The sequence below is a fragment of the Anguilla anguilla genome, chromosome 2 (assembly GCF_013347855.1).
Source record: "Anguilla anguilla isolate fAngAng1 chromosome 2, fAngAng1.pri, whole genome shotgun sequence".
Classification (NCBI taxonomy): Eukaryota; Metazoa; Chordata; class Actinopteri; order Anguilliformes; family Anguillidae; genus Anguilla; species Anguilla anguilla.
In genome coordinates, this window is record NC_049202.1 from 17883191 (window position 1) to 17900376 (window position 17186).

Consider the following 17186-nt stretch of genomic DNA (forward strand, 5'->3'; position numbering starts at 1 on the left):
GTTGTTAACAGCTGACACCCTCGTTTGATGCTTGGCACTATGAATACTGAGCACGAAAATGTTTATGAATGTTAATGAAAAATTGCAGATGAGCTGTAAGACAAAAACATCAGACCCTGTGCAGTCATCAGGCACCAAGAAACACCAGGCCCAGAAGCAAGGTTCGGATTCCTCAGATGGCAACAGCAGATATCAACCCCTGAATGTCCACCACAAGGGGCTGAAGTTAAGCACCGAAAATCTAGCCTGTGCTCCTCTATTTTGTAAAGAAAAATTCACTTTTTAAAAAATTGTTCCATGAGGAAAGGGGGAATGTTTGAGAGAGAAGGGGAGCAACATGGCTGTGCTGATTGGCTGAGGTGTGGAAGGGCAAAGGTGTGATTGCAGGGTCAGAAGAGGGACTGTCTTATCTGAAAGCTGACAAATGAATGTATTAAGGTTGCCTTAAGTTGTTGTAAGCAGGGCTAAGCACTATAATATTATCCTTAAAAGATCCCTTGTCTTACAGTCTTTATAAAGAGACCAAAAATGAATATGTTAGGAGGTAATCCAGCTGAGCTGCTGCATACCTCATTAAAAAATGGAAGTTTACTTCTGCTTCTAACAAGATTTGTTTTGTCCTGCCAGTTGCAATCTTCACCTTGAGGCAAGATATTTTCCACATAACAAAACCAAATCTTTCAACATTGGTTTCCACTTGAAACTGGCATAAACATTTGGATTTTCCCTCAATGATTTCAATTAAAATGATTGCTTAACAAAAAGCAACGTTCTCTTTGGAAGGTCATGCACTGATCTCTGAGTGGTTCCGCCAGACGGCAATAAAGCTATACAACTTTCAAAGGAGAGAAAACACTCCAGGACACCCCAGTTCGTCTTCACTTTAGGAGTGACCCTATTTGCCCAAGGATGTTTACTTTGATATTTGTGGAGCAAAAAATGGGGAGAGGGGACAGGGAAAAAACATACATTTCTATGCTCACACAAATATTAGCATCTGTTTCTAAAAGGTGATGATCTAAAAACTACATATCTGACAGCACAATGCATTTCATTTCTGTCAATCCACTATTACTAAATTGTGAGTAGGTATGGGCAAAACACAGAAAATCGCAAAACTGTTTAAACCACATTTAAACAACAAGGTTAAGGTGGGGGGGGAGGGGTTAGGGTTAGGGTTAGGGTTAAGGTAAATTTGCTGAACATGGCAGCCACAGAGCCTTTACAACAGTGCAAATAACTGAAAAGCAGCGTATGGTGGGTAGTACACAGCAGCGCTGCAGTTGAGACCGCCTCAGCCAAGTCCAAATCCAGATCGAGTCACTGGTGAATCAAGGTCGATTCAAGACCAAGATCGATGGAGGGTCAAGTGATTGGCACTGCAAGGCAATTATAAGCCACAACAATGACACTGGATGTATGGGTGCGATAACAAGCAGGATTTAAAATAAAATAAAATAAAGAACTAACATAAGTGAAGACTAACATGTTGTACCAAAATAAATAAGAACTAGATACAGACATAAACACGCAAATAGAAATGGACACATGGTAATTACTATTATAATGATGCAACTTGAGAATTCTCTGTTTCTAACAACATTCTATTCAAGGCACAAAAAAAACCAAAACAAGCATGCTCTTTCTTTCATGGGCAAAGTGATTAAATGTACCAGGCTACCTGCTTATCAATGCATTGTACTCATATTTGTTATGAGTGGAAACTTCAACTGATTTCTTTGAAACTTCAGGCACTTGTTACTGTTGCCACTATTGCACATTGTTATCTCAATCATTAGCCACTGCTGCACATGAGCTCTATCAATTCATTTTATCAATTCATATTTTTTAAAACTCATTTGGTGATGTTTGCCCCTTTTTCACCAACGTTGACTGCTCTGTGACTTTTGCCAATATTTCCAGGACAAGCACACAGCCTTATTCATACCAGTTGTAATTTTATGACACGCTGCATGAACTCACAAAGAAAAACAAGATATTTACGTTCTCCTCACTCGACCCACTTTCATGCTATTTTATTTTCAAAAGTCATTAGAATTCACTAGGGCACAGCCATGGATGTCATATATCAAGTGTCCTTCCACAACAGGCGGTGAGGAGTCGCATAAATGTACCTTACCTTCAAAGATTGTTCAAGTGTGCAGTCCAGTTCTGAAATATTGTTGCCCAGTGGAAATCCGCAACTCATTAATCAAAAGTTTGTACTGAATTTGATATATTGTGCCACAAGCTGGTGCCACTTTGTTCAATTTTTTATTCCTCGTGCTTTCTCACCTCCTCTTACATGTCCAACTCGAGCCATAAAATTTTCATTTTGCCTTCTGTGACAAACTTATGTTCTGCTTAGATACAATTTGCTTTAAAATACATTTTTCAAATGATTTATTTTATCTTAATAAATATCCATGCACAATATTTAACATACTATATAGACGCATTGCTGTCACTGCAAAAAATGTTCAATTCTGCCCAGAAATCTCAAAATCTTAAAGATAAAAAGGTTGCCAAGGTCAATTTTAAGTAAGAAAATAATTTATTTCCACGCTACCTACAGATATAGCACATTTACACCTGCAACAACCATTTTTCTCTGTGTCACTGTGGGCTTTAAAGAATTTTCTGGAATCTCTTTGTATCAGAATAGGAAATAGTTAAATATTGAATGAACAGATTTTGATGAGGAGGCCAGGGGTAACAAGCTTACTTCCATCCTCCTGTCTCTACTAAGACAATAAAACGAATAGTTTGTAAACGTAGTCTGACTTCATTTCCTGTATGGTCACGTCATTCTATCAAGCCCAGTTTGCTCTCACTTGTATCAAATATACTCTGACAATATTCACACATCCAGTAAAATAATATTTAATGCAACTTCAAGAAAACTTGACTATAAAATCCAGATAATTTTACAAACGAAACTGTCGCTTTTTACGTTTAATGGTCTGCACTGTTATCAACCTGGTTCACATGTAATGTGAACAGATTACATGTGACCACTCGTAGAAAATGAGTATTTCCAAGATGTATGCTTTTCTGTTCCTGGTGTGGGGGTTTGAAAATGTGCACCAATAACGACAAACACCCATCGCAGGTTGTATTCGTTCTTATTTGATGCCTTAAAATATAGACAGGAAGAAAATGTCAATCCTTTGTTCACTTTCTGTATTTTCCTATCCTTTCATTCTTTCATAAAAGGCGCTCCCTTCTCTGTGCATTAATTCAATTGACATCAAATGAAGAGCTTTTAGCAGTGGAAATAATCCCTCAGAAAGAAAGCCAGACAACTGCTGTCTAATGGAGGCAGATGTAACTGCGTACTGTTCAGTGCTGTGCACGGACATCCCGGTCGTCGGCAGCCCTCCTTGGCCACTTTGTCAATTAGCTCACTGAGTCTCCAGCCAAGGGAAGTAATCACACTCCAGGAGGTGACACGATATTCAGCAGCTGACGCTCTTGTCATGTCACCTGAGCCTGCCACCCAGAGTCCGCTGGCTGAGCACCCAGGAGAGGAACAGTCATTTTACCCATGAGAACTCCGCATTTGTTGGTTCGGTAAATATCCAGCCTTTTAAATGGTTAGCATAGGAAATGGACAGCACGCTATGTAAGTCATCCTGGCCAAGGTCACCTGTAATATATGAGGCTTTAATACAAGGTTAATAGATGGTATATAACTTCAGATCCTTGAGTTGAGGCTTTGCATGTACATTTTTCAATTAACAAAAACAGATATACACTGTCTAAGAAAAGGTAAATGGTGCCCACATGCTATGATCAATAAGCTGATGATAAAAAGATAGTAGGGTGAGACATGTACTGTACAAGGTTCTTAATTCATCCATGAACATGTGATAATAAACATCTGTAATGATTTAATAAAATGCTATAATTTCTTTATAAGTAGTATTTTGTTTGTAGAATTTGCTACTGAAATACCCTGTTATACAAAGAATTACACCAACCATTTCCACTGAATCAAAATCAGTTTTAGTCATTGATGAAATTTTATTTGATTTATGTATCCTCTATTTTTACAGGTAGCCTCATTGAGATCAAGATCTATTTTACAAGAGAGACCTGCAACAAATCAAACATGAATAGAAACCTTGGACAAACAAGTACAAGTCAGTCACATGTTAATATTCTGCAGTCAAACAACCTCGTTCACTTCTAATCCCTCTACCAACCATATCCCTCTCCCAGTCTCCCTCATTCTTCAACCTGCTCTTTCTCCGACATTCTCCATCCCATGGTGGTGGTGCTACCCAGCTGGCAGTCTAGCTAGGCTAATTGTATTACCCCTAGAGCTACATAGCTATAGTTTTAATTTAATTATCTTCCATTTTGTTATCAAGCCTCTATTTGCATTGCAAGCATGCCAAATTTACCCTGTGTATCTGCCCTCCCTGGATGCACGGACATAGAGGATGATGTCGAGGGTAACAGTATGGTGTCATTTTTTCAGTATCTTAAGTAATGTAATTTAGAAGAAATTGGTGTTTTTGAAAACCTTTTTTAAAAGCTGCACTAGCACGATTAGCACAACCATCTGCTTGTGCAGTGACCATTTCACAAAACTGGACAGTTTCAAAAGTTATAACCAGAGACTTGGCCAAATTCCTGAAACTTGTTGCTGAGGCTGTTCCGTGTTGAGGCTCCTCTTGTGGCTCATATATGCGGTCATATTTGCCTGGTTGCACTTGTTGCTGTGAAGCCCTCTGCCATTCTTGATAGATAGATGTAGCCACGCTGTGTTCTTTTACTTGTGCGTGGTACGTTTTGGGAAGAGCTGATAAAATGCACTACGTGGGTCCATCTTCGTGTGGCCTCAACGAGCCAAAAATTGACGCTATAAAAATTCAGCAGCAATGTCTCTTTCCAAATATAATCCCACAGTTACTCATAAACATCCACAGAGCTTAATTTGTGCTCTATTCCATCTAGAACTACTTCTTCTACCAAAGTATGTGAAAAGCCACAACAAAAGCACAACACAATGCTGCAGTTTGCAGTCCTAAAATCCAGAAGTGATTTAGCATTTTTGAGCCGTGGGTTCCTTCTACTGATTTACAATGCTCTTCCCCATAAAGATTTCGATCTATGTAGAATATAAGATCTTTAGTTCACATAAGCCTAAGTAAGTTTCAAGTTTTTTTTATATGGCATAAATTACATCTGGTAATACCTCAACCATGATTTTTGAAGTTGTTATGTGCTTTAAGGGACTAAGAGGTTAATGTGATGTACATGACTCTACATTTGCATGTGAGGTATGTGTAATTTATTTATTTAGTGTAAAGCACTTAATGAATCACTGCCTCTATAAGCAAGGTTCTAGTCTATGGTACAGACCTGCTCACCCTACTATAGCTAAGCAAAATACCACCCCTCCCCCCCACCCCCACCCCCCCATGAGATAATTCATATTGCTGATTTAAATAAGGTCCATATTTTTTTCAGCATATTGTCAACTAAATTTCTTACTTCAGCACATTAAGAACATTGAACGGAACATGAAACTGACAGAAACAAGCATTTCAAACACATCTTGACCAATCACCTTGTGGAACATATTAAACTACTGTCCCTTTTGTAGTGTCCTTAGGTAGTAGCTCTTTTTCTTAATTAAAGTTTCCATTTAGCTTTAGAAAGATTTCAGTGATTTGAGGGGTCTGAAATTTGACAGAGCCACTTGTCCTTTCAAATCTGGTCGATGAAGAGGCTATTCACATCAAAACACTGATAGTAAAGGTCAAAAATACAAAAGTGTGAATAGGTTCCTTTTTATCACTGATGCCATATCAAAGTGGGTGGTGTTTTTCAATGTCTAATTAAAACAAGCATGTCATTGTGCATATTAGACAAGTATTCTTGTGATTACAAAGGACAAAGACTTGATTTTAAATTATCTGCGAAAATACTGTATATGCATGTGTTTTTCACAATAAAATCTTAAATTACTTGCTGTTTATGACTAAGGCTGGACGTTTTGTCATGGAAAATACTGGCTACAGTCACAAAGCCATCACAGCAAATTCGTTGAAAAACATGGAAAACTGAACAAAGCAGCAGCAATCTGTGCTTCAAAAAAACATAATGTATTTCATGTACAGCAATGGGAAACGATTGAAATAGCAACAGCAACAAGTGCGAAAGAAAATCAGCCGTCAGTTGCCACTAGGAACATATGAGTAAAATGCTTTATTAAGTTGTTGCATTTAATCGCTTTGGTCCATCACAGAAAGAATGCTTTTTAGCCTTCATTTTAACTGAATGTTGTTAGAAACAGTGCTCAAATTGCTTAAAATAGAAGTATTTCTAAAATAATAAAACAGGATTACTGTGTGTCGACTGTTATTTCTTGTTTGGGGAACAACATGTTGCACACCTCCAGGTTTGAGTGTTTGATGATGTGCCTGTTGTCACTGACAGTGTTATTTTAACAGGGGCCCTCAACATCAGAACTGCTATCAGGGGCCTTCACACATCTACAATTGCATCAGTTGTCAAGGGCAGGAATCTTAATCCCAGAAAATTCCTTCTTTATACATTTGTCACACTTTGTATCTCACAGCATTTGTTAATATGATCAAAAGGCTTAGGCCTGTACAAATCACACTGTTTAGGTTAATGGTGACCACCTAAAACTGCCGAAAAATGTCAGAAATCACATGCCAAAAAATGACAGACATCCTCAACTTCCGTGCCTTATTCATGACAGATGACATGTCATGCATACATAGACTTTATTTCAAGTACAATTGTCTTTACAAATGCCCAGTTTCCTACCTGAAATACACAGATTATCTAACGTTATGTGGCCCTGACGGGCAATAGTCCGGCTGCGATAATTACAATTTGACTACAATACTCCCACTATGAAAAGGTGAGACAACCTTATTAAACACTTCCACCAAAAAAGCCCTTCAACTAAATGAAAGAAGCAGAGGGAAGCCGATGTATAGAAAATAGCAGATACTTCTATTTCATTTTCTCTCAAAAACAATAATGAGAATGAGTAAAACTATGTAAAGCATGATGGACATATGCAATCTGGAAAACAATTTGTGGGGAGCAACACAGCTCCATATAAAGGGAGTATTGGCAGCCAGCTGAGCAAAGTTCCTTTTACCTGCCCCCGCCCTTATGTTCTATGCTAAAACTACAGGGATCACATCAATAGCAAAAAATGAGATGGGCACTAGTCTACATTGTGATAGTCTACATGTCTCCTACAGCACACTCAATACTGCACCATGCCTTGAAAAATAATTATGATTCAATATTTACACAGTTCAAGGACAAACGTGAAAAGGCTATAGACCCATTCCGATTTTAAAATGCAGTCAAATAGTGTGAGAGTACACATAAAAAATAAACACCCAGTGTTACTCAAAGATATTGCATACTGCCATATAAGATAAATGAATGTATATTAATTGATACTCTGTTATTGGCAATGATGGTAGCAGTTATCCAATTTGGATAAAGGATAAAATTTGAAAACCTCTATGAAAATTGATTCCGACCCTTTCCCTTACTGAGGTGCCCAGCCCCTATTGCACAGTATTGCACCTTGCCCCATATTGCACCTTACAAAATGTGTCCAGTTCTTCCCAATCCCAATAGATTACCTTATTAAAATATTAAAATGCATCACTCACAACACTAGCTGTGGTTAGAGTGGACAATGAAGTAGGACAAATGCAAAACAGTATCCAAAATAGATTCTAATTTCAGAGTGGGACCAAGTGTTATTTGTTAAGAGTTGAATTAACACTAAACATTATACTGTGAAGGAAAACAGTGACTAAAAAAAATACTAAAAAAGGCTCCTTATATACAAAAGTTATTATGTTTCCATGCACACACAAGTCTGCTTCCCCAGGTAGGACTTGCTAAAGACCTCTGCTACTCTAGCCTTCACAGCTGCTGACAAGGCCCAATTAAGGGAATGTTCGAGATTCAAGTCAAAAGCCCATGCCCTCTCAAGAAGCCCCCAATTTTATGTTCAACTTCACCGGAAAAAGGATAAGACTATGGCTTCTTGCAGTATAGCGAGCTGCACACAAAGCCAGCAACCAATTCAAACTCACCTGAGGCAGCCTCGGAGGGCAATTACACACAGCCAGAGGTTTTCCGTCCAGAGCGAACAACCACGCGTTCTCTAACTGGGCGTTGCTTCCAATCCAAATGCGAACGCACACAAAGGAATGAAAGAGACGTGTACTTGACTGTGAGTGCTGTGAGCAGAGTCAAAATGGTTTTCACAAATCACGTGTCAGAAAATAATGCGGGAATCAATGCACAAACAATGCACTAATCACTGTATGATGCATCAATCACTTGCTGCCAATTCTAACTTCATGGTTCTGTGCTTGGTTTAATCAATATTAACATTTGTTTAAGTGAGTTTAACTCCCTGATTGCACATTGGATAACATTATAAAATGAATTACATTCCTGTGAATTCCACCCCACACATATGAGATGAGATCTAGCTATGTAGCTATATTTTAGTACCACATATCTTATTTGGTATCTTGGGAGATGACATGGAAAAATTAAACAAAGAAATGTAGGTCCAAGTTACTTTTAACACTAAAAAGGACAGTGGTGATGCTGCCGGGTGTTTGGACTTTAAAATCTGAATTACTCCACCTTCACAAAGGCAATACCCTCCCCCTTCCGCGACTTTCCCTTAATATTTGGGCTTGAAATAACAGTGATTTTAGAATTTTAAAACACAGGCAGTTTGTGCCATTTTCTTCACAAACCCACCACGCCAGACAATAGGCAGCAGGTGCTGGTACCCAGGTGTGAATGGGTTGCCCTCACCTCCGGCACACTGTTTAGCAACTGACTGACCACCGCTTAGAAACAGATGGCTTGATGAAGCACTATCAAACGTAATTTTGCACATATAATCACACAAATTAATTCTTTGCAATTGTTTGATGATGATGATTTACTTTGACTGATTTCAGCATGGGGATTAATAAATGGGGGTATTGTAGTTATAGAAATTATAGGTCTATAACTCCATGGTGATAACGCCCCTGACAAATGCTCACTTTTTCAGGGAAACTGTGACTTTGAATGACTTTGACTTTGATGAACTCTGAATAGACTGCATACTGGAATGACAAGAGCAGCAACTCGTCATTGGCCTGGTTGCAGTTTTTTTTTAAATTTTCTGTTCCATCATCTTCGATCTGGCTGGCATCAATGCACACATGCTGTTCAGACAATGTCTTGACAAGACTGAGAGCAGGAGAGACTTCATCATGGACCTGTCATGTGAGCTGCGTGAAAATGACCTGAAGTCGAAGAAGCAGCAGCCGCCAAAGCAGCCATGGTTGCAGCATCGCCTCGCACACCCGTCACTCCTGGGAAGAAAACACAGTGCTGGGTGGGCAGATGCGGTCGGAATGACGATAAAAACAACTGTGTGAAATGCATTCGATTTGTGTGCGGACCCTGCTCACATAAACAACCAAAGCTGTGCGTTCCCTGTGGAATTCATGAATAAGAGGGGAGAGACAGTGCGTATGTAAAAGTGCACTCCAAATAGTGGGAGCAGGGGAAGGGAGAAGCAAGCTGAAATCATTGTGACCAGTGTTGGAAATGGTAGATATTTACTGGGGGAACTGTATGCTTGTTGGAATACACACACACACACACACACACGCACACACAGAGGCCCCTTTCCAATACACTTAAAGAGCTTCCTCTCTTCTTTTCCTTCATGAGCGTTGATCTAAAAGAGTATGGTGCCAACACTATCAAGCCTGTGCTGTCAAACCAGAATTTGAGACAACTAGCCATATGTACTTCAAGAGCTTTTTTTTTAAAAGCTAAAATACTGAGCAAGTAGTACACTTGGTATTTCTGAAGTAGCATGTATGTCTCCTCACCTCACCTTCCTCACACCACCTCTCTTCTTCTGGCCTCATCCTCATAAAATAATCAATTTTAGCGTGACTAGTTGGCTAGCTAGCCAGCTAGGATCAAGTGAAGTTTCCAACTTGTTAGCTAATGTTAGCATGCTATCTAAAGTTGTGCAAGTAGATCACTAACAGAGATGTAAACTAGCAAGAAAATTAGCTAGGCTCTACAGCTTACAGTACGCTAACATAATGAGAGAAATATGAGGTCTAACAGTCATCAAAATCATCCAAAAACTATGATCTCAGCAGACCTAGTTGCTAACTAACTTACTCTAACAATCTCAGGGAACAGTCTCACAGTCACACACGCAGCTTACTCTAATAATCTCAGGGAACAGCCTCACAGTCACACACGCAGCTTACTCTAATAATCTCAGGGAACAGCCCCACAGTCACACACGCAGCTTACTCTAATAATCTCAGTGAACAGTCTCACTGTCAAACACACAGCAAAATACAGCAGTGTGGCAGCAGAGACTGGTGCCAGCGTCCCAACAAAGGTTCTGAGTGCACGGGACAGAGAGGCTTGCATTCCTATTGGCTGTGTGTATTCAACAAAGGCAATGCTGCACACGACATACAGCTTTTGAAATGAATTGAAATTCATTTCAATTCATTTCAACTCCAACTCCACGAGTTGACAAACGGAGCCAGTTTTAAGCGGAATGGCGTCCAGCCTTGATATTTACTACCCAGACTCTGTCCCCCAACATGCCCCCCCGGCCCATTTCCAGCCCTGGTTATGACTGAATAAATTGCATTTTATCAGTTTTATCAGTGTGCCTGTAATATGCCCTGACACACTTTCCTTTATAACAAAACTGCTATAATTTTATATAAAATGAAAATGAAAATAAGATTGTTGTAATTGATAGAGTCATGTCCTGCAGTCAAATTGTTTTGCAACATATGGGTTTATAATATGTATGAAATTAGGTTGCTGCAGATGCAGAAATTGATGCTGGTGGAAGGTAGTAAAAAACATGGCCTTTCTAGTGTTAAAGAATGAAGGAAAATATGGGCAGAAGTTATTTGTATTATAGCTTATTTTGTTCCCATGAAACGTATCAGTGGAAGTTTAGTTTACTTTACAGATGAATAGTGTATACTTGGTGCTTAGTTAATCTATAAGCTCTTTCAGAATAGCTCTGACTCTTTTAAAAGACAAACTATTACTACTAAAATAACAAGAGGAAAACATGTGCTTCTAATTGAACGCATAAAACTAAAATAATGATCAACAGATAAGTGATGACAACGATGATGAATTCTCTTTCCAGTTTCCCTCATCCCCAAGCACTGGGATTAGATCAGGACAGTGGCGGAAACACAGTAAACAATCTGAACGTGAATGGAAACTTATTGTACCGTATACCTTCCATACAGTAATAAACACTACACAAAGCCGGATGCAATTAGATTGAAGGAGAAAACAGCGCTACCTGAGAGGGGGGGAAATAATGTGTACCGTTGGTTCTTTGGCTCAGCAGGTTCACAGAGAGAAAGGTCATGATTCAAAAAAAGCCTCTAACCATGATCATGTTTGAAATGTTCTGAAAAGGGCAATCATGCTTAATAATAACACACCTACTGTGAGGTCTTTGGGGACACATTCTCTGGTGGTGTTTTTTTGGGACTAGTCAGGGGGTTTGGCAGTTGGTTCAGAACTGGTTGGTATTAATGCTTATCAAGATGAGGCTTTCAGGGAAAATATCTGCCTGGTATTTCTGTCGACTTCCTGTTTTATTCTTGCCAGAAGGGAGCAATAAAGTAGTGGTAAACAAACAATACAGTGACTCTTTTTTTACTATAACCCTCTTGTGTATTGGGGAGCTCTTTCCAAATGCATATCTTTGTTCTATAATCAGACCTGGACACAGTATTTGAGCTAATGAGAGAATATGTCAGGGCACTTTGACTCCTGCCTAACATTGATGTATTTATTGGACAGTCGATCAGAAGTCAGTAGATTTTTTCATAGTAGTTAATCAGTATTGATGTTGCTTTCTCAGCATTGCTTAAAGGGGAATTTCACTTTATAACAATTCTGGGGTCATTTTCACACCTACCCGGGCTTTTGTGTGCACGCACTGCTAGTAATGTAATGTAATGAGACTATAAACAGAGTGAGCATGCGATCATCTAAGGTGCAATTATTCACTCTCACACAGGGCGAGTTCAATGAATATGGCAGACGGTAAAGTGAATCTTGCCTTTTCCACAGCAGTGTCCCAGAGCTAAACCATCACTGATTCCATCGGCGCTGTCCTCCTCAGTGTCTCGTTCAGACTTGGACCAGACAAATTTCATCCCCTCTCACATTCAACCCACACACCCATCAGGCACACTGAATGTCATGTGGACTTTGCAGACAGAACTGCACCTCAATCTTCAAAGGGTTAGCCACACAGCGTCCATAATGAGTCAGTGGAGGGTGACCATGTCGGGCTACGTCGCAGTGCTTCCACAGTGAAACTCAGACACGCACCACAACCTACACACACAAAACAACTTTTTGTTCAAACTGAACTGTTCAGCAGCTTTTGTAACCAAGGTGACATGCTGCACAGATGTGAAAATAGTGTATTTATTTTTGGATCCCTGCTGCAAAGTCCAGCTCACACACGATTGCATAGCAACTGTGACTTTATTGTTGTCTCTGTACAAAATATACATATATGAAACAGCAAGAGCCTAACCAACTAGACACATGGCAAGTAACGGTGGCCTATTCATTGTCATTGCTCTAGACACAGTGCATGCGATTATAGCCAGGGGGTGACTGTGGTCAGCACTGCCAAGAAGCATTCAAGACAGGATGCCCTTAAAACATAAGGAACTAAACAAATGATTAAATGACCCAAAATGGCTGCTACGCCTCTCATTTTACAGATGCTGTGAATGTTATAAGTTACAGTAGATTTCACCTCCTTTATGCCAACCCAGCCTCTTTAAAAAAAAAAAAAAGGGAAACACTGCTTTAAATTACTGCAGTGCTCAATTCTCTTACAGCAGGGGTCCCCAAACTATGACTCAGGGCCCAAATCAGGCCCTTTTATCATTTTTGACCATTCAATGACTGAATTATGATGATGACTACATGCAACAAAATTACCAAAGAAAGTCTTTAGTTCATATGCTGGGCAAGCACACATGTTATAGCTGAGGTGTTGAGAACAGCTGAAGATGTAGTTATTATAATGACTTATATTATGAAGGCATGTTCATGACTTAACATATCAAAAATGAAAGATATACAGTAGCTACACTTTAGTTTTTGATGAGGTGATGAATTTGTGCACTATCATCAATACTCTTGTGAATAAATATAACTATATACTAGCCAATGTTCCATGTGGCAAGCAAGGTCATGCATAAATAGCAATTACTAGTACACTAGCAAAGGTAATTAGCCATGTGCACCAATGAACAATTTCATTCTCCGCCCCATGAAAGCTGTTTGGAGACCCCTACAATATTATATTTTTTCCAGTTGACCTTTTATGAACTGGTTTAAAGAAACTGAAATGTGCTGACAACAGAGGCTTTCTCAAATAATTGACTATGCGTGCCAGATTTTTTCTTCTCATTTAATTGTGTGCAACTGAAATTTCTCCCGCTCTGTATGTGTGTACAAGTGTATACATGCATGTGTGTGTGTTTGTGGCAGAAGTTTCTATCTCCTCCAGTACATCAGATATGATCAACCCATTGACCAGTATGGTCATCGCTGCTGTGGATTGGCATGGAATCAGAATATTTGTTAAAACAGAAGCTGCATTAATTATAGAATGCAGCTGTGTGTCAGTGTTTGTTTGTGTGCATGTGTGTGTGTGTGTGTGTGTGTGTTCTTTCAAAATCTAACACATTTGTGGGAATTTGCACTCCTTGTGTAACCTCCCGTTCTATCGATTCATCTATGTTTGACATTTGTCAAGCTACAGACACATACATGCTTACTGTAACACTTTCCACCTGGATAAAAATAAATGAATCCATAGTGATAGCCCATAAGATTTGGGGCACAAGAGCATTATGAATCTTTAAATGTAGGGAAAACAATAGGACCCACCATGAACAGGAGAGGTTTGGTCATGTTATTTATACCTGTACCAGACCACAAAATCATACTTAGTGGGCACCACTGGTAGAAGGGTGGATTGTAGACATAGTGCTTACAGAGGCTCCAAAATGGGTCACCAACTCACTGCTGTTGAATTAGGAAATTTGCCTTGGATAACAAGCAAATAGCATAACACAGTACAGTATAATATAATATAGATTTCTACAGTGTAGTGTTTATGGAACTAGAACTACTTGCTGATTCCAAGCCTGCTTTGGGATATTTCCAATTTTCCTGTTTTCCTGCTTTCTGTATATATGCCACCCTGCATCGGCGTGTCTGCAATAATGAGGGTAACAAATAATAATCAACTAAAGAATGCAGACCACTGAAGTGGATGTCCTTCGGGAGTAACAGGGACTTGGACTGACAGAAGAAGAATGTGCTATGAAGGTGCCGTACCAGCTGCGATTATTAATAAAAGATCTCCTCTGGTTATTTGCGTCTGGCTTGTGCTTGTTTTGTGTCAACAAGAGCGACCAAACGGAGGAGCGCGCTGTCGATAAGTGTCAGGCGGTGGGCCTCTGGGCTGGCCACAGCTGGAGGGAGCGCGCAGGGTCGGCTCTCGGGCGACGGCGAAGCCGAGGCGCCACTGCTCCGTCCGCGCACCTGCCGCACCCGCGGGAGCATCGCCATAGCAACCGGCAGCGGCAAGGCCGCCGTCGGACCCGGCGCCTCTGCCGTCTGGGGTTTATTTTGGGGTCACAGAGGGGACGGAACAGAACACCTGTACCGGCCACGGCGGTAAGGGAAGCCATTTTCACCTGGCTTTTGCTACGTTCATCTGCCCGTTGCGCTGGTTGTCCTGTGCTGACGTGAAAAAAGAGCTAAGGGAAACCTTTCTCTATGTATTATTTGACATCACTTGCTTTTCTTGGTCAGCTCATTAAATATGAATTATGTGAATACATATACTCTGATTACATTTTTTTTTTTAAATCTTGTTTTTGGACTTTGAGTTTAGATTTGTGGTATGTACAACCACTGCTGTCTGCCAGCATCTACAGCAAAGGTTTCCTTTATGGTCCCAGATAACACTTTACATTCTCATAACATTACTGTATGGTCGTACATCACAAATAACATCACAGAAACATTGCAAGAATGCTATTGCATAGGCCATTTTGTACTGTTGCTTCTATGCACTATTGCAGAGTGTCGGGGTGCCGGGTAGTAAAGGGATGGGCGAGTGAGGCTTCCTGAAACCAGAAACGGGGTAGAGCCACTGTGTGTTACCAGTGACTCACTGATCTGAAACCAATCGTTTCTTCCGTAGGGGTCAGGTGACTGAGGGCAGACACTGTTGCCCCTCCCATGAGTCTTGCTTTCGGGGAGAGACAGGCCGAAGTGATGCAAACAGTTGGAGAAGTATCCAGGGACAGACGAGGAGAACTGCAGGCAGGGTTTGGAGCACGTCGATAAATATATTGATAGACTGAGATTTTCTATGGTTGACATCATGCGGTCAAAAACAAAAAAAAAAAATACAAGCTGCAAATTGCTGTCATCACGGTTAGGTGTCCAAGCCAGCCAGGATCCAAGTCTTTTGGTCAGCTAGGTTCCCTTGGGAAAGGATTTTCATCAAGTGTTTTGTTTGTGTACCATGTAAAATGCACTTTTCTAAGTCGCTTTGGGTAAGAGCATCTGCCAAATAACTAAACTGTAATTGAAGTCTCAAGTTGACCGTCGATCTCTACCCTTCCTCCCTTCCCGAGACAAGGGGTGACAGAGTGTGTGTGTGTGTGTGTGAGAGAAAGAGAGAGAGAGAGAGAGAGTGTGTGTATGGGAGGCGGTGGGGGGTTGGAGATGGTGTGGAATAAGGGTGCGTGTGTGTGTGCGTATGTGTGTGAGTGTGTGTGTGTGTGTGTGTGAGAAGGGCAGGGATTTTGGTGATGGTGTGGAATAGGGATGCTCAGGAGTCCATTCGATGCCAAAGCAGTCTCATAAATTCAAGGAAACAAACGGTAAAACAAATTCCAATTCCATCCCTCGGCTCCCCCAGCAAGTCAGCCTGCACCAGCTCCCTCTAGTCTCAGGGGAGGAGAGAGAGGACACAAGGGGGAGATGAGCCTCCTTGTCAGGCAGCCAATGGAGAGGTGGGGGTGGGATTGGGCTTGGTGGGGTAGGAGGAGGAGTCCCTAACTGCAAACACACAGGGCTCGCTTGACCACGCCCACTCCACCGTCTCCTAAGAAATGTATCCTTAAATGACGTTGTCAAACAGCTGCATGGACTGCATGATGTTTTCATCCTGATTGGCCAGAGAGAGGAGACACACAGACACATACACACATGTCAAGCATAAGAAATGTGCCAGTACAGACTAAATCAATAATCATACATGCGTCCATGAAGCTGTAGAGGGCGAAGGAGAAAGCCATGTATATAATGAATATTCACATAGTATTAATGAATGCAAGCAATTGCATAAACATGAATATTCACTATGTGTAATGAAGCGTAGTGAAGGTATAATGTTGCTGTTTCAGAGTGTATTTTCTTGCTTTACTAATGAACCTTCCAATGTCAGGAACTGGTTTTCAGACTTAGACTGCAGAGACCAAGATGAAAGCGAGGTAAGTGAAAAGACACAATATCAGTTAAAAACCACAATATCTTGCCTCTGATGTGTACTGCTTTTGAGCCAAACTGCTCACTAAGTTGGATCTCCTCAACACATTCCACTAGAGCAGATCCAGCAACAACATGAATGTAAACTGCTTTTAATACACTGACCGGTCACTATGACTTCCAGTTTATGCCATTTAGGCTGTCTAACTCCCCCAACAATCATCAGTGTTAACCAGGACATGTTAAATCACTGTTTCTCACTAATGATCCCAACACCAGCTTCTCTTGGACCCCTGAGACTGTGACCACTTTTGTGAGGAAGAAATGTAGGTGCACCACTGCTCCTGAATCAACTGACAGGAAGTCAGTCAAAAAAAGTCCAACTCAAAAAACCAGTTCCTGACACTTATGCCGCTGAAACTAGACATTGTACAGTCAGCAGATCATCAGAAACTTCACAAAATATCAAAAATATCCATTATTGCGCACAAAAACTCGCTAACTTGCTAGTAATGTTAGGT

At 40.5% G+C, this 17186-nt stretch overlaps 1 protein-coding gene across 5 annotated transcripts in view; it reads right to left on the reverse strand.

The window, feature by feature from the left end:
- Positions 1–12599: 12599 nt before the first annotated feature.
- The window catches only part of kcnip2 (Kv channel interacting protein 2), a 125816-nt gene continuing 121229 nt past the window's right edge, over positions 12600–17186 (reverse strand). For all 5 annotated transcript variants that reach the window (XM_035407423.1, XM_035407418.1, XM_035407420.1 and 2 more), the window contains one exon: positions 12600–16345. In XM_035407423.1, the coding sequence (XP_035263314.1) occupies positions 16298–16345 (48 nt within the window). In that variant the 3' untranslated portion in view covers positions 12600–16297. The remainder of the gene's footprint in view (positions 16346–17186) is intronic.